The sequence below is a fragment of the Brachyhypopomus gauderio genome, chromosome 7 (genome assembly GCF_052324685.1).
Source record: "Brachyhypopomus gauderio isolate BG-103 chromosome 7, BGAUD_0.2, whole genome shotgun sequence".
Lineage (NCBI taxonomy): Eukaryota > Metazoa > Chordata > Actinopteri > Gymnotiformes > Hypopomidae > Brachyhypopomus > Brachyhypopomus gauderio.
The window spans coordinates 30,960,232-30,978,916 of record NC_135217.1 but is presented as its reverse complement, the minus strand read 5'-3'; the positions used below and the strand labels follow the sequence as shown (position 1 = coordinate 30,978,916).

The window sequence follows — 18,685 nt, the reverse complement described above, 5'->3', positions numbered from 1 at the left end:
TGTTGTCCAGTCATATAATTTGTAATTTTAGTGTTCTTAAAATCTCGTCTCGTCTCAGATCTCGTGAACCCAATCTCGTGTCTCGTCTCGTCTCGTGAGATGAGTGTCTCGTCACACCCCTATTATGTAGTCCTGTGTACTGTACAACTTTACTTTTCATATATGGTGGAGTTCTGAGTTTAGACATAACAGCAGGTAAACTTCCATGTTCACAGTTGAGAGACAGTGTGTTCTGCTAGCAACTGATAAGGGCCCAGCATCTCTTTCTATAATTGGCTTGTTCTGCTTTAACCCTAAGAGGGAAAACAGAGGGGGCTACACTATGTCTGTAAAGATGAGCTTACTCTGTAACACAAAGCATCAAAGACGGTAATAAAAGTCTCCTAATCATGACTGTGTATGTGTCCGTCCGTCCAGAGGTGGTACAGAGGGCTCACGATGGGCCGGGTGAGATGGGGAAGCCGGTGGTGATCCCCAAAGAGGAGCAGGAGAAGATGAAGGAGATGTTTAAGATCAACCAGTTCAACTTGATGGCCAGCAATATGATTGCACTGAACCGGACACTGCCCGACGTCCGGCTCGAAGGGTAAGGGGGCTTGTGTGTACATGGGCGTGCATGTGTGCTTGTGTGGTTGTGGGAGGGCAGTGTTGGGTATCTGGGACTGCTTACTGGTCCCCAGGCTGAAAAGAGGTCCTGGCTGTCTTCATGGAGGCAGCATGTGATGGCCATCACCCTGGTAGCTGTGGCGTGTGATAGCGGCGATGTGGCTTGATGGGTGTGTGATGGCATGTGACACAGGGGAGTCGTGGGGTGTGATACACAGGAGTGATAGAGTGTAATGAGGCATAGTTATATGGGGGTGTGATGGGGGAATAATCACAGTTTTAGACAAACAGACACAGACACATAGACAGACAGACAGACAGATGTTTGGTTGTGTGTGTGTGAGCTGGGGAAGTGAGCAGAATGCAAATAGCAGTCCATGAAATGTGTTTAGTTTTTCTCCCGTTAACTTAATTACAGCCCCCACCCCCTCCATTAGAACAGATGCAGTGGAAAAGACACATCCAATTAAAAGATAAGAGAGTGTCAGTATGCAAAGTCCATGCCATACTCCCCATCACCCCTCCACCCTCTTTTCCCTCGCTCTCCTCTCTCTCTAGTCACCAGATTAGACACTAATAAAAATAGATAGCTTTGTAAGCTTTGCATTTAGAACTCCGTGTGTGTGTTTGTTTGTGTGTGTGTGTTAAGTCAAATGTATTTAAATTGTGCTTTTTACAACAGCCCATATAACAGTTGTTACAAAGCAACTTTATAGACTTTATAGTCGCCTGGATTCAATTGTATGTGTATGTGTGTGTTTGTGTTTTTGCTTTTGACTCATGACAGTAGCTCCGCCCTCTACCAATCCCCAGCTGTTCAGTTATTGACACATGTGTCCAAGTCAGTCTCTCCGCACCCCCGGTGCAGTGGTGGTCCTTCTGTGTAGCCTGGGTCAGCGCTGATCTCTCTGTGTTGCCTGGGTCAGTGCTGGTCTCTCTGTGTGCCTGGGTCAGTGCTGGTCTCTCTGTGTAGCCTGGGTCAGCGCTGGTCTCTCTGTGTGCCTGGGTCAGTGCTGGTCTCTCTGTGTAGCCTGGGCCAGTGCTGGTCTCTCTGTGTAGCCTGGGTCAGCGCTGGTCTCTCTGTGTGCCTGGGCCAGTGCTGGTCTCTCTGTGTGCCTGGGTCAGTGCTGGTCTCTCTGTGTTGCCTGGGCCAGTGCTGGTCTCTCTGTGTAGCCTGGGTCAGTGCTGGTCTCTCTGTGTAGCCTGGGTCAGTGCTGGTCTCTCTGTGTTGCCTGGGCCAGTGCTGGTCTCTCTGTGTTGCCTGGGCCAGTGCTGGTCTCTCTGTGTGCCTGGGTCAGTGCTGGTCTCTCTGTGTGCCTCTCTCCACACTCACCTGGGCTCAGCCTGAGTGGGTATAGTTGGCACAGGTGCCTCCTGAGGCTTCGATGGTTGGTGCCCATCAGAGTTGGGTGGAGACTGGAGGAGCTTTGAGTGGAGACCGGAAGAGTTTAACAAGGGCTTTTTAAATGTCCTTGACAAACAGTGAAAGCAATCTTTCTGTGTACTCTTTGTGCCCTGTCTCCCATACACACAGACACAAAAACAGTCTATTTTATATGTCTGCACTCCTTCTAAAGGTGAAACCATGGAAACTATTTTGCCATGACGAGGTCACCATTTCTTCACTTGCCAAAAACAGAACTTTGATCAGCCCTGTGTGTGAAAACCATGTCATTAATGTGCTGTAAATCAGTGTAATTATGGGCACACTGTGGGAACTCGTGCCACACCTAAACATACATTTGCATGCGTGCAGGTGTTAGTGAAGTGTGTGTGCATATTTGTGTGTGAATATTGTGTGTGTGCGCATGCATATGTGTGATGCAGATGGAGGTGATGTGAGTGAGTGGGTGTGGGAGTGTGTGCGTGTGGGGGGGTATGTGTGGTAATCTTCCATTACTGAATTCTTCTTATGAGGCACCCCTGCAGTAGGTTGGGTTGGGCACATTGGTAGACTTTGACATCACGTAAAGCTTATGTGTGTTTGCATGAGAACAGGGAACACACTGTTCAAAGACGTGTGAAGAGTGAGTAGAAGTGTGTGTGTGTGTGTGTGTGTGTGTGTGTGTGTGTGTGTGTGTGTGTGTGTGTGTGTGTGTGTGTGTGTGTGTGTGTGCGTGCGTGCGTGTGAGCTCATTTTTGTGTTTTCTGCTGTGGTAATAAACACTACATCTGTAAACCACACAATTGAATAAGGATTTCAATGCATTAGCTACACACACACACACAAGTGCACCCTGACAATCAGGCCAAAACCGTCTCTTTCTCAGACGGTTGCCAAGCCCAAAGCTTTCTAAAATGCTGGTAAATCACCCATAGTGTTTCACTTAGTGTTATATATATTTGTTAAATGAACATTTTGCAGGGGTAATGAGAGTCTGTGGTCTGATGGGAGTCCACGCTGTGCTCTGTCACCTCACCCTGTGGTCTAGAGGACCAGAGCCCTGAGAGAAATATCCCAGTGGTTTCCAGTCTAATGTCTGTCAGCTGGGTCTGTTTTCCAACATCTTCTAAATCTTTCTAACTCTTCCTCCAATATTTGGCCTTAAGGAATTCTGTAAAATTCTGTTTAAAACTTAAACACTGCACGATGAACAGCTCACCCTCGACCTAACGGCAGGTCACACACTACCTACTAATCGGATCAAACACAACATAACATCAGAATATAACTGACAGGAAAAAAATGTGATAGTCTTTTTACTTATTTTCATTTTTCAATTATTTATATATGTTTATGTATTTCACTTCCATATGCAGCTGTACACAGGCTGTGGGGCTTTTCAGTCAGAGGTGAATTTAGTACTTCAACACGTATGAAGAATGAATCTATAAGTCACGCATGACAAGAGTGTCTGCTGAGTGCTGTAAATGTACATTTAATGTGGGGTTTATAACCCCTGTCTGAGGAGCTCGATAACCTCACACCCTGAACCCAGGATAGGCAGAGGAGCTGTGTATGTGTATCTCACACACACACACACACACACACACACACACACACACACAAGACCTAATAACAAATACGATGTCACCTAAAGCTAGTTCACTTGAAACCACTAAAAATTGAATTGTATAACACTTGCCCTCACTCACCAGCAAGAGTTTAAATTCTGCACCTGTGCCAAAGCAGTATGCAGTTCTTGAGATAACTGAATTTACTCATATTTAAACTCTAAGGTCTTGATATTATTTAGCTACAACCACAAACTCTCCTTTACCAATTGGATAAAATAGCAGGACACCTTTATTTGTGCTGTCTGGTTTACCATTTTCCCCCCTCATTTAAGTGGCTGTGGGGTTGTGTATGGTAGAAGGACGTTGGGTTGGGGGAGCTGAATCGAGTGCAGTTGCATGGTGTTGGGTTGGGGTTTGTTGAGCTGACTTGTGTTGGTTGGGATTGGATGTGGGCAGGGGAGGGGGTGGAGTCATGCTGGTTGAGTAGGGTTGGATGGGGTTAGGTGTGGTTGGGGGTGGAGTCGTGCTGGATGGTTGAGTGGGGTTGGATGGGGTTAGGTGTGGTTGGGAGGGTGGAGTTGTGCTGGATGGTTGGATGGGGTTAGGTGTGGTTGGGAGGGTGGAGTTGTGCTGGATGGTTGGGTGGGGTTAGTTGTGGTTGGGAGGGTGGGGAACACTGCGTGCATTCCACAGCGAAAGGAAGAAGTTTATTAGAAGTGATGTGCCAGGGATGAAAACTGATGCACTAAAGTTTTGACTATCAGAGGTCTCATAAGTCAGTGTCACCCTACCACAGAGAGGCGTGCTGTTTAGTCTAAGGCAGTGGCAGAAATACAAGAAAGGCCCACAGAAAGAAATAAAACTTGTAATATTTGATATAATCCAGCACCTCTGAGTCCAATGGGATGCTGAAGCCATTCCTTTAGACATATGCGCTGAAAAATGTAATAACAGTGTGCAAACCAGCTGTCACATATCCACAAAACCAACAGACAAGTAAACAAATGCTTTTTTCCAGGAGAGCCTTGTCGTTCATCTTGGAGACAAACCTACTTTCAAACAAGTATTATTAAAAGATCTATATTTTATATCTATATGTATATTTTGCTATATTACACTTATTTGATTATGGAAAGATATGTATGCATTTCTATGGGGCATGAGGGTTTGAATTCTATATAAATATATAAAAATGTATATATAAAAAGTGGAAGATATGCACGTACATTCATGTAGGATTAGAGTCCATACACATTCCAGTAGGAGGTATCTCACTAGTGTATGCACTTTCATCTCTGCACCAGCTCCTTCTGGGTAGGAATGTTAAGGAGCACATTTAAAGGTTATACTAGCAATCCATAGGTTGGATGGGACAAAGCTTCTGGGTTTTAGATGAACCGTCTCGTTAAGTCTGTTTTTAGGGCTCATCCTAGTAAACCAATAATAACAGAGAAATCTAGAAACATTTCCTGGTGCTGTCATGCTGTCATGGTACAGCGGACAGGTGCTAAGCGAGTTTCATCGCTTGAATGAGAATGAGTTATTCTGTTTCTGCTCTTTACACGTCAAGTATGTGTTGCGTGTGTTAAAGAGGGAGCTTCAGAGCGAGACAGATGGAGAGGACTCTGGCGATGCCACAGCGGTGAGACACCTCGGTCAGGTGAGAGAGTTGCTGAGGAAGAGGAGGATGAGGAGGAGTGTTAGCAGAAGCGAAGGCACTCTGGGCGGGGCAGTCACAGATCAACTTGTCATCATGGCAGACAAGGCTGTGTAGATGCATTTTCGATAACGACCCACTCCGACCTCCATGACAGAAAGGATGTCTGTTTATGGGCGTGGCTACTGCTGTGGGTTTGTGTTCATCAATGACTGCATGGAGTGTTAGGACCTGATAAATGAGTTGATGGTTTATGGAAAATGGAATTTGGTTCGGAATTCGATTCTTGGTCACATAATTGGCTGTTAATGTGTGTGTGTGAGTGTGAGTGTGAGTGTGAGTGTGTGTGTGTGTGTGTGTGTGTGTGTGTGTGTGTGTGTGAGAGAGAGAGATTGCGTGTGGTGTGTGAAATTGCATGTGTGTGTGTGTGTGTGTGTGTGTATGTACACATTTTAACTGTGTTTATAAAGTTAAGTGAGTCTTTAGTGGCCATTGTTCCTGTGATTAGCCAGTAACTGCGTACATGAAAAACATGGTGGGCATCATAGCAGTGCCAGTGCTAACATTCTCTCCCTCCTTCCTGCTCTCTCCCTCTTTCGCTTTTTGTCTCTCCCTCTCTATCTCCCTCATGTGCTCTCACCCTCTTTCACACTCACTCTTGTTCTCTCCTTCCCTCTTTTACACCTGTTCATTCTCTCCCTCTCTCTCATCCTCTCCTTCCTGTTCTATCTCACTCCGTCTCTCTCACTCTCTTGTTCTCTCTCCCTCTCCATCTTACTTTCTCTCCTGCTGAGTGGTCACTCTGACCTTTCACCCTTAACTGCTTTCCTGCTGTCTTGTAGGTGTGTGTTTGCATGTTTGCGCGTGCGTGTGTGTGTGTGTGTGTGTGTGTGTGTGTGTGTGTGTGTGTGTGTATTTGAGAGTTTGTGTAAGAGACACAGAGCCATGGCCTGGTAGGTTGGCGGTCTCCAGACTCTATTTTAATCAGGTAGGTAACATGAGGCCAGCCAATCAGACACCTCGGCTGCAGATGGAACTGCAGTTGGGATCCTGAGAGTGACATCGGGTTAATGAATTTAAAGAGAGTTCTGTGCGTGCGTGAGTGTGTGCGTGAGTGTGTGTGTGTGTGTGTGTGTGTGTGTGTGTGTGTGTGTGTGTGTGTGTGTGTGTGTGTGTGTGTGTGTGTGCATCCTTGTCTGTTTGTGTATGTGCGGGTCTGTCTGTGTCTGTTTTTGTGTGCGTGTATTTCATGAGACTGACAGTAGACTAATGAGTTTAAAGAGGATGGTGTACTGAGGCCTTGTGTTACCACAGTGATGGGACATGAGGGGCTCTGACCTCCCTGCTTGATTTAATTAGTCTATTTGTGTAGGTATGTGTACCTGTGTGTGTGTGTGTGTGTGTGTGTGTGTGTGTGTGTGTGTGTGTGTGTGTGTGTGTGTGTGTGTGCGCAAGTGTGGGAGGGAGAGAGAAAGAGACAGACAGAGAGAGAGCGAGAGACACAGACTGATAGAGAAAAAAGGAGACGGGTGACTGTAAGTCAAATTCAGTCCAGTCAGCTGCGTAAGGGCAAACAGGACGTGAGGCAGGAAGTAGAAGCGTGTGTCCCAATTTAGCGCTCCACATACAACAAACACTGGCTTTCCTGTTCCTACCTCAGCACCGACTGGCATAGGTTCCTGCAGTTACATAATTCTCTGAGAAAAAAATTTAAATACCTCCCAGCATTGCTTTCTTTATTGAAGCTCACCAATCAGTGCTCAATCCCTTGCTGACTGATGGAAAAATGGGCAAATGAGAGGGCCTGCTGAGAAGAATGGGCCCATTTGTTGTGTAGATACAATCCTATAATTGTATTTGCATGTGTGTGGGGCCAGCATGTGTCTGAGGTTTTGTGATTAAATGAAACGTATTCATTAGCACTGCGTGAGTTATCAGTATGTTATCACTGTGTGTTTCTAATGTGCCCTGTGCCCTGACTCAACACTGAGTTGGACTGTCTAGGCAAGGCAGAGGAAGCCTGGTGGGGTAGAGGGAGACTCGTATGGGAGTGTGGGGTAGAGGGAGACTCGTGTGGGAGTGTGGGGTAGAGGGAGACTCCTGTGGGAGTGTGGGGTAGAGGGAGACTCCTGTGGGAGTGTGGGGTAGAGGGAGACTCCTGTGGGAGTGTGGGGTAGAGGGAGACTGCTGTGGGAGTGTGGGGTAGAGGGAGACTGCTGTGGGAGTGTGGGGTAGAGGGAGACTGCTGTGGGAGTGTGGGGTAGAGGGAGACTGCTGTGGGAGTGTGGGGTAGAGGGAGACTCCTGTGGGAGTGTGGGGTAGAGGGAGACTCATGTGGGAGTGTGGGGTAGAGGGAGACTCCTGTGGGAGTGTGGGGTAGAGGGAGACTCATGTGGGAGTGTGGGGTAGAGGGAGACTCCTGTGGGAGTGTGGGGTAGAGGGAGACTCCTGTGGGAGTGTGGGGTAGAGGGAGACTCCTGTGGGAGTGTGGGGTAGAGTTACTGCTCTTATAAACTACACTGCCCCCTGTGTGCTGGCTGGCTTGCTGTCTGCTTCTGCTGGGTGGACTACTTGTTCGCTGTAGTCTGATTGGCTGACGAGCAGTCCCACCTGTCCAGTTTGAGGTTCGTACAGTCCTAACAGCTGTTCCCCACTACTCCCCGTCTGTGGGCAGGTGTAAGACGAAGGTGTACCCGGACGACCTTCCTCGCACCAGCGTTGTCATCGTCTTCCACAATGAAGCCTGGTCCACTCTCCTCCGGACAGTTCACAGCGTCGTGCAGCGTTCACCACGCCACCTGCTGGAGGAGGTGGTGTTGGTGGACGACGCCAGCGAGAGAGGTGAGGACGGGGCGGGGTGTGTGTGTGTGTGTGTGTGTGTGTGTGTGTGTGTGTGTGTGTGTGTGTGTGTGTGTGTGCGAGACCTAGAGAGAGTGGGAGATGCGTGCATACGTGAGCGTGTGCAAGAGGGGGCCTCTAAGCTCTTTTAAACGTCTCTCTGTAAACAGCTGCCATTTGTTCAAATGTGTACCAGCACCACAGGGACACAACATACTTTTGTTTCCATGCCCAGGGTTGTGAGATTGTGTGTGTGTGTGTGTGTGTGTGTGTGTGTGTGTGTGTGTGTGTGTGTGTGTGTGTGTGTGTGTGTGTGTGTGTGTGTGTCAGTGTTTGAGTACGTTTGTGTTACATCTGGAGGAAAAAGATGGTTGGTGACCCTTAGAGCATTAATGTCAAAGCTGAATTTTAGATGACAGATTTTTGGAAGCATGCTAATAGTAAGGCAGGGGGAGGGAGAAAGAGTTGTGTGTGTGTGTGTGTGTGTGTGTGTGTGTGTGTGTGTGTGTGTCTGTGTGTGTGTGTGTGTGTGTGTGTGTGTCTGTGTGTCTGTGTGTGTGTGTGTGTGTGTGTGTGTGTCTGTGTGTGTGTGTGTGTGTGTGTGTGTGTGTGTGTGTGTGTGTGTGTGTGTCTGTGTGTGTGTGTGTGTGTGTGTGTGTGTGTGTGTGTCTGTGTGTGTGTGTGTGTGTGTGTGTGTGTGTCTGTGTGTGTGTGTGTGTGTGTGTGTGTGTGTGTGTGTGTGTCTGTGTGTGTGTGTGTGTGTGTGTGTGTGTGTGTGTGTGTGTCTGTGTGTGTGTGTCTGTGTGTGTGTGTGTGTGTGTGTGTGTCTGTGTGTCTGTGTGTGTGTCTGTGTGTGTGTGTGTGTGTGTGTGTCTGTGTGTGTCTGTGTGTCTGTGAGTGAGTGTGTGTGTGTGTGTGTGTGTGTGTGTGTGTGTGTGTGTCTGTGTGTGTGTGTGTGTGGAACAGTTGTGTTTTCATGAACACAGGTTTGTAATCTGGGTGTGGGGCCAGAAGGGATAATAACACTTACTTTGCATTCTACGCTATCTGTCCTTCTCATACATACACACACCTGCACACAAACACACACACACACACACCTACACACACACCTACACACACACCTACACACACACAGGCTCAGCAGGCACCGGCCCCCATTCTCCGACCACCTGCCTGTCCAGCAGTGAAGCCATTCTGGTCATTACTGGCATTCTGTGAGCAACATAAACGGTTTAAATTGGTCCCTGAGAAATGAAGTCTGAGAAATTCCATTCTACCATGTAATCGCGATAACCACCTGATCACAGCGGCAGGAAATCACGTTATTACCTACTAGACAATGTGGCTGGAAGCGTCGGGTTCACTAACGTTAGAACTGATCTGGGGTCGATTGTGCCCCAGCGTTGTAGAATAACTCACATTATCAGTGCAGCTGACCGCGAGATTACTGCAGGCTCATTGCTCACATATTCCTGAAACCTTAATGCGACATTGTTAACTGTAGTTCGCTGCTTTACCTATGCAAGCGTGTTATGGGTGTGCCCGCAGTAGTTTAGACATTTTGATAAGCTTTTTTTTTTTTATCAGTAAATGTAAATGGTTTTTTTCTCGCTTCGTAAGTAAATAGTTACGGAAAATGTTTGCACAAGTGTTCACAAGTAAACGGATGAGCGTAAAGCAGAACAGGAGAGCTTGAAAGCGGGTCTGCTCTGCCTAAGAAACGCACCGCAATAGCCCCCGGCTGTCTCTACGTTCATCCCACGCTTCAAAGAGTTCCGAGGCCATAGTTGTTGCTCTGCAGTTATCTTCATCTTAAGCCGCTTTCACGCCGAACCCGTTCTGGTCGCCGATTGATCCCTAAAGTGGGCGGGGTTTCAACGGCGCGAGGAAGATCGACGGAAAGGAAACGGAACTCTAAGGGCCTGTTCACACCTCGCATTAACGGGCGTTTCATGTCCGGATCGTATCAAGATGAAACTGTAAACGGATTGCGTATACACTTTTCACTAAAATGCGCCCCCTGTATGACCAGATGAGGTCCAATTTTACTCCCCCATAGCAGTTCTTAGTTTTACAACTTAGTTTTACAACCATATCATCCATAGCAGTTCTTAGTTTTACAACTGTTTAATTCTGCAGTGGTCACCACCACTACTGCCCAAAGAACTAAAGGCACGAAAGACAAGGCAGCACTTGGCCGACGTATTCTATTATTGTATGCGGATAACGAAAACATTACTTTCTTCTTGTATAAAATATGCCAAGGTTACATCTCTGACGTGAATGTGCTTGAGTTCTTGTTAATTTACCGTGTCTTCCTCGAACCTCGCCAACAAGCAAGTGTGACGGGCAGGGAGTGCGAAATAAAAAGTCTCAGGGAAAAGGAGGTTTTAATGAATAAAGTGAGCAAACCAAAAACCTGCGACAAGTTCCAAATCAAGGATACAATGACCAGCAGTCAACTGGTACAAAGACAAGACATATATAGACAAACAAACGACCGTCAGGTGAGACGGATCACGGGTCTGAGGGAAGAAGACAACGCTACAAGACACTTGCCGCTGTGGACGGGGGCCACCAGGAGGGGGCCCGCCTTTAAAACTTAAATTGTTTTAAGAATGTGAAACTGACACAGTGGTGGTAAACAGCTCAAATTTGGGAGTTCTCAAAGCATCGTAACTCCACATGCAAAAACATTGCATCTCCAATGTAGTACAGATGTACCACTGTAAATCACTATAAAAAAATAAATAAATAAAGGTTTCACTTTTATTAAAGGTCCATGAATGTATTTTATGTTTAGATTTTAGATTTTCATTCAACAATGACGATATATAACAGTATATTTGTACATTATAGTGAAATATTCACCTGAATATAAGGTCATGTCTATGGACACATCTTTCCAGGCTGTCATAGCCGCATGTGCTTTGCTAGGCTGAGCACTCCAGCTGTGTGGTAGCATGTGGCGGCCCAGTTTACCTCAGTGTTAGAGGTGGAGCACGCACATCACACAGGACCCCAAACACACATACACACCTCACATGGCCTTGAACACACACACACACACCCACACACACACACACACACCTCACTGGGGCTCTGTTTCATTGTCACACATTTCTCAGTCAAGGCCATCTGGAAGGCAGAGGCTCTTCTCAGGAGAACAGCTGCTCTACGATCTGCCCCACTATCCAGTGACTGCGTGAAGGACACAGAATCTCTCTCTCCCTCTTTCTCTCTCTCTCACTCACTCTCTCATTCTCTGTTATCAGAACGAGTGTTTATATTGGGAAGGCAAATATTGATCAATGTGTGGTTTGAACCTCGTTTCCCTATTAGTGGTTTCAAATAAGTAGATGAAAGTCAAGTGTGTGTGTGTGTGTGTGTGTGTGTGTGTGTGTGTGTGTGTGTGTGTGTGTGTGTGTGTGTGTGTGTGTGTGTGTGTGTCACTGTGCTTGTTGGAACGGTCATGTCCTTAGACAAGCAAAGTGTGTTATCAGACCCGCTGAATCATTCTGCTTTGTTCTCTTCAGCCATGATACAATGTGTGTGTGTGTGTGTGTGTGTGTGTGTGTGTGTGTGTGTGTGTGTGTGTGTGTGTGTGTGTGTGTGTGTGTGTGTGTGTGTGTGTGTGTGTGTCTGTATTTGATTGCGTGTGCACAAGCTACATGAAAAATGTGTGCTTTTAGCTCTTCAGAATGATCTATTCTAACTGGACGAGCCATGTCCATACAGTGAACTGTGGTAAAACGGAGAGACTAAGAGAGCATGCAGAATGTTCATCCCTTAACTCTGTACACACACACACACACACACACACACACACACACACGTCCAGTGGACCAAATAAACTTCTTAAGTCCAGAACAGGCGAATAAAACCCCCAAAATGCCTTGCAGTCAGTTTCTCCCTCTCTTGCGTCTCCACTCCTCTCTATGGACAGATGAAGGCCTGCAGTATGCATCTCTGCTCAAATCCTTCATAGCGCTCTTCTGCCCTTTATTCCGCCTTTGTTTCGCCATCATTTGGTATTTCTCTGGAACAAACGGCCATGTGAAGTGGGAAAATGGCTGACAAAGTTGTCGCCACAAAAACAGAAGATCCCCTCCAGTGTCCAACATTACTAGTGGATTAAAGGCCTCTCCCAACGCTGCTGTCACATGGGTCCTGCTGGATTCTCCTTGGGCCGTAAGGCCCTGCTAACCAGGGAGCTCTTACACGTGATTGGACTCTGTAGCCTTGAAGTTCTGACACCATTTGTTTTCAACTCTGTAAATACAAAGAGCCCTGATTGTTACAGCCCTACGTGTTAGAGCCCTAATGCTAGTGGACTAGAGGAGAGGGGGTTAGGGTGAGGAGAGGAAGAAGATGACAGAGAGGAAGTGAACAGAAAGGGAGAGAGGAAGAGAGAAGAAGAGGGAGAGGAAGAGACAATGGTGGAAGATTTGAGAATGAAGAAAGGGATGAAGCAATAAACACGCTTAATGGGAGATCGTTTTGGTACCTCTCAGCTCTCCCGTAGAGAGGGTGAGACTGTGTGTGTGTGTGTGTGTGTGTGTGTGTGTGTGTGTGTGTGTGTGTGTGTGTGTGTGTGTGTGTGTGTGTGTGTGTGTGTGTGTGTGTGTGTGTCAGCCTATGACAGACTGTTAATGTTATTACAGTAAGTGACATTAGAGGCGTTATATGAATGTATTGTAAATGACTGTGTGCGTACGCATATGTGTCTTTGTGTTTGCTTGTGTGTGTGCATCCATAGTAGTTTCTCCGTTGGACAGAAATAGGTTAAGCTCTAACGAAACACAATGCGTCTTTCTGATTCTATGACAATCTTAACCGTGTGTGGTGTGTGCGCACGCAGATTTCTTGAAGCGGCAGTTGGAGCAGTACGTGCGGACGTTCGAGGTCCCGGTGCGGGTGGTGCGGATGGAGCAGCGATCCGGCCTGATCCGTGCTCGCCTGAAGGGGGCGGCTCTCTCCACCGGACAGGTGATCACCTTCCTGGACGCTCACTGCGAGTGCACGACGGGCTGGCTGGAGCCCCTGCTCGCTCGCATCAGACACGACAGGTAAACACCAGCACCTCCAGGCCAGCAGTGCAGCCCCCACAGTGTGGTAAAGGATTCACATCATGAAGCCCAAGATAGATCAAGATCTAGCGCCTCAGAAAGGTTTCGCAAATGATATGAAATTAAATTCAACTTAAGTAAAAAGACAGAAAGTAAAGAGACAGCCTGCTGACGGTCCACAGCTGATCCAGCAGTTCTGTCCTCTCCCATCAGTCTGAGAGCACTAAAGAGGTATTCCCAGGGAAAAGTGTGTGTGTGTGTGTGTGTGTTTACTTTTAACTAAGCAGATGTTCTTTGCTCCAGGGTGCAGCTTTCTCTGATTATGTATCTTTGTAGCAGGACAGCAGGCATCTTCTTTGTGTGTGTGTGTGTGTGTGTGTGTGTGTGTGTGTGTGTGTGTGTGTGTGTGTGTGTGTGTGTGTGTGTGTGTGTGTGTGTGTGTGTGTGTGTGTGTGTGTGTGTGTGTGTGTGTGTGTTGGGGGTGGGGGTTTTCCGGTAAGGGGTAGTCATGTTTGCCCTGCGTACTGTGTGTCTTTTAAAGAGCCTTCTTTGAAAGCAGAGCTGAAGAGTGAGGAAGACTATGTTTAGTAAGGGCCCTTGGCTTGATGATGCAGTGACACTCACAAACAGCACTGAACCATCCTAGTCAAACCCAACATTCATACCCCCTTCCTACATTGCTAAGCTCTACCTCCTACCCAGATACTTCTAGTGGAGGTAGTTTCTCACTCTCCTTCTAGGTTCACAGCATTATTTGTGTGTTAATGGCCCTTACAGACAAAGAGTCACATTCCTAAATCTTGACGGTAAACTTGTGTCATGCGGAATATGCAACACTGTATTTAAATCCTATTCATGAAGCCACCTGCAGGCTGGTGTTAACCTACTGCTTCACTTCTGTGGCCTGGGTGAAAAGGCCAATCAGGATCAGCATGTAAATAATGTGTTCCACCCACCAATTAATATTCAGTTTAACAGCCACGTCAATGCAAAAAATGTCTTAAATGGGTATTAGGTAGAGCAATTGACTGTACTAATGGATTAAGAAATAATTTGAAGCTGCATTTTTACATATCGCTAAAAGCTTAAGCAAAGAGAAGACAGTGTTGGCAAACCTAGACAAATCTAGTTTATACAGTTAGGCAGATATGCTGACTTTGTAGATTTGGAAGTTCTAATTGAAATGGAGAAACCTCATCGATCACAATAATCGCAATAATGTGCATTGCATGTGTTAGATTTAATGGAAACATTGTAGAAGTTTTTTCCTGCATAAATATATAGACTAACATTACCAAGTGGCAGTGTCTGCATAAAGTAGGCCTATTAAAATGTGTACTAAAATACAAGTACTAGTACAAACCCATCCACCTACAACCAGAATAGTCATTCTTGTCCTCTTCAGTTTCATTTTACTGCCAGACATCAAAGCTTCACGTTTTGCTTGGGGGCTGCCAATTTTCACCTTGTATTAAATATTAACACAGCGCCTTATAATTACAGGAACAGATTTTCGCTTTCATCAAGCCCACAGGTTGTGCTGTATATCTCGCATTAGCTGTACTGCCCCGATTGCTGTCTGATAAGCCCAAGGCAGCTTGGGTGTGGAAATTGCACATATTGTTTAGAGTGAAAAAATTAATAACAGACATCCTAAATAATGACATGACATTCGATGGTAGAGATGGTAGAGAGAAGATATTCCGATCTACATCGATACAGTGTTTTGTATGGCGAGGTTTTCTATCACGAATCACTAATGTACAATGCAGCCTCTCAATATATTACACAAACGGTGAAGCATACCAGCAATACACATTTATGAGGGAGGAAACGTGTTACCACGGCGATACATGCTGTTAAGATCACCTTATGGTCGGTGGAAGGTTTTCAGAATTTGGCACATTTGTCAGTAAACAGGTTGCACACACACGCACACAAACACACACATTCACGGAGACACCTGCGGCTCTTTGGGTACTCTGCCTCCTGGGTAGCGCTGTGATCAATAGCTTTTAGTTGAGCGAGCATTTATTTTTGTAGTTAATTACATGTTTGTGGCTTTGATGTCACCCCAGGCTGTGTGTTTGTGTTTGCTTTTGTGTGTGTGGGTGTGTTCAGAGGTGTATGTTTTTGTTTGCTTTTGTGTGTGTGTGTGCGTGTGTGTGTGTGTGTGTGTGTGTGTGTGTGTGTGTGTGTGTGTGTGTGCGTGTGTGCGTGTGTGTGTGTGTGTGTGTGTGTGTGTGTGTGTGTGTGTGTGTGTGTGTGTGCGTGTGTGTGTGTGTGTGTGTGTGTGTGTGTGTGTGTGTGTTTCAAAATACATAGAGAAGCACGTAATTACCTTTAAGATTCATAAGGCTCTGTATGCAGAGTGTGAGATTAACCTCTGAGACCGTCCCGCTCCCCGGGCAGTCTACGAGTGTGTGTGTGTGTGTGTGTGTGTGTGTGTGTGTGTGTGTGTGTGTGTGTGTGTGTGTGTGTGTGTGTGTGTGTGTGTGTGTGCGTGTGTGTGTGTGTGTGTGAGAGAGAGAGAGAGAGAGAGAGAGAATTGTTAAATTGCACTGGGTGATTGTGTGATCGATGATTGATGGTACAATCATTGAAACATCCCATCTGATTCATGTCAGCACATGTTTGAGAAACGCCTGTGTGCGTGTGTGTGATTATTTACATTTGTTTATGTATATTGTTTAGAACTAAATATTTAAGGATTTACTCTAGCATAGAAAGAAGGGCCCTGGATTCCTGCTTTACTTTCTTTCTGTGTGTGTTATAGGAAAACAGTAGTGTGTCCCATCATTGACGTCATAAGTGATGACACGTTCGAGTACATGGCTGGGTCTGACATGACCTACGGGGGCTTTAACTGGAAACTGAACTTCCGCTGGTACCCAGTTCCCCAGCGAGAGATGGACCGCAGAAAAGGGGACAGAACGCTGCCCGTCAGGTAGGACACACACACACACACACACACACACACACAAGGTGAAGATTTTGTATTTACATTTGTAATTATGGATCATGTCAGGTTTTGTGCGTAAGCATCTGGAAAATGGGTCTAAACACACACACAGATGGTAGCGCATCCTGTTTCCTTCTCTTGTGCATGTGACTCTAATGGAACCGCGTTCCTGCCCACCACCCCCTGCTTCACAATATCCTGGCTGTCACACACCAAGGTCAAGGGTCTGATCTGTCCTGCTGGGAGCTCAGGAAGCGTGTGGTGTGTTTGGCTTTATTTAACTGCCTTATTTGGCTTTCTTGTGTAGCAGTGCATTTCCATGGTTGCGACTTTCATGTGCAAGCGGTCGTAGCACGTCACACGTGGTGTGGTGTGTGTTTGTACAGAGGTGCTGGGGAATCTACTGTGACGTGCTTTTACTAAAGGACAGTGCTCCAGGACTGCTTCATGCTGATAACATTACTACCACTGTTGTGGAGCGATGAGGCTGAAATCAGACTTAAACGTCATAGATATGAGGCAGTAATCAGACTGAAACATTTACATTACATTTACGGCATTTGGCAGACGCCCTTATCCAGAGCAACTTACATTTTAATCTCTTTTTTTTTTATATACAAGTGAGCAATTGAGGGTTAAGGGCCTTGCTCAGGGGCACCTCAGTCATGGCCTCAGGTCTGGGAATTGAACCCGGGACCCTTTGGTCACAAGACCAGTTTCCTAACCACCAGGCCCTGACTGCCCTGAAACAGCACATCTATGAGGCTGTAATCAGACTCAAACAGCACATCTATGAGGCTGTAATCAGACTCAAACAGCACAGCTGAGGCTGTAATCAGACTGAAACATAGATAGGAGGCAGTAATCAGACTGAAACAGCACATCTATGAGGCTGTAATCAGACTCAAACAGCACATCTATGAGGCTGTAATCAGACTCAAACAGCACAGCTATGAGGCTGTAATCAGACTGAAATAGCATAGAAATGAGGCAGTAATCAGATTGAAACAGCACAGCTGAGGCTGTAATCAGACTGAAACATAGATAGGAAGCAGTAATCAGACTGAAACAGCACATCTATGAGGCTGTAATCAGATTCAAACAGCACAGATATGAGGCTGTAATCAGACTCAAACAGCACATCTATGAGGCTGTAATCAGACTGAAATAGCATAGAAATGAGGCAGTAATCAGATTGAAACAGCACAGCTGAGGCTGTAATCAGACTGAAACATAGATAGGAAGCAGTAATCAGACTGAAACAGCACATCTATGAGGCTGTAATCAGATTCAAACAGCACAGCTATGAGGCTGTAATCAGACTGAAACATAGATAGGAAGCAGTAATCAGACTGAAACAGCACATCTATGAGGCTGTAAACAGACTGAAATAGCATAGAAATGAGGCAGTAATCAGATTGAAACAGCACATCTGTGAGGCTGTAATCAGGCTAAAACAGCACAGATATGAGGCAGTAATCAGACCGTAAGCCAGAGCTACTAACATGTCCTGCACTGCAGCAGATCTGGAGGCTGGAGCGGTTTGCTCAGGCAATGTAAGAGTTGTTTGTGCTTCTCACAACGAGCTCTGAAGTCATTCAGCCGCCTTCCCCTACTGATCTGTGTTTTTGTGGGGATTATTCTTCTCTTTCACACACACACACACACACACACTTTGCAGCTACACACCAAAATGCTGTTATTGCCGGAAGGCCTTTGCTTTTTTCTCGTAAACAACCAGGCAGCCTTTCACCACACTGCCTTTCAGATGTAAAAACAGAGAGAAGGGAGAGGATTGCTCTGTGAGGACAGGACCAACAGCCACGCCCTCACTCAGGACAGGCAGAGACTAGGATGGACACAGGACACGCAGGAAGGAGTAGAGGGGACAGAGAGATGGAGCAAGGGACAGGGATATTTAAAGAAAGGGAAGGATGTGGTATCCTAATACAAATAAGGCAAAATGTCTCCTTTGCCCAGATGATAAGACCCAATACCCCTGACTGACAAAATAGAGGTACGTGTTCCTGAGAGAGACCTCTAGATAGTGTGTGTGTGTGTGTGTGTGTGTGTGTGAGAGAGAGAGAGAGAGAGAGAGAGAGAGAGAGAGATGGGGGTTAGAAAGCAAAAAGAGAGAAAGGGCAAGAGAGAATGGCTTTGAAGAAATATCACACCAGAACAAGGAAAAAATGCTTTCTATTAATAAAAATGATGATGATGATGATTATGTTTTTAATACACACTTTTCAAGACACCCAAGGACACTGTATAATACAAGCAACACACAATAAATCTCAATACTGGCTCACCCATAAGCCATCCGAGACAGATACGTTTTAAACAGTTTTGAACAAGGCCACACATGAAGAAGCACATAACTCAAATGGCTATGACGCAACTTGAGGCCAGAAATGTCCTGCGCTCAAACGTACAGAACATCAGTGGAGGAGGCCGTCCTTCGAAACCAGCACGAGTCATTTGAGTTATGCACGATATTGTACCGAAAGCCTGTGATGATGTCAAAATTGGACAAATATGCTCTAGTATATGAATCTAGTGTGTAGAGTAGTACATTTTCACAAAGCACTTGAT

General features: G+C 46.1%; 1 protein-coding gene across 3 annotated transcripts in view; it reads left to right on the top strand.

Moving 5' to 3' along the window:
• galnt1 (UDP-N-acetyl-alpha-D-galactosamine:polypeptide N-acetylgalactosaminyltransferase 1) overlaps positions 1-18,685 on the top strand; it is an 88,551-nt gene that overhangs the window by 53,415 nt on the left and 16,451 nt on the right. For all 3 annotated transcript variants that reach the window (XM_077013174.1, XM_077013173.1, XM_077013175.1), the window contains 4 exons: positions 418-586; positions 7,896-8,062; positions 12,924-13,131; positions 15,908-16,078. In XM_077013174.1, coding sequence (XP_076869289.1) covers positions 418-586; positions 7,896-8,062; positions 12,924-13,131; positions 15,908-16,078 — 715 coding nt within the window. The remainder of the gene's footprint in view (positions 1-417; positions 587-7,895; positions 8,063-12,923; positions 13,132-15,907; positions 16,079-18,685) is intronic.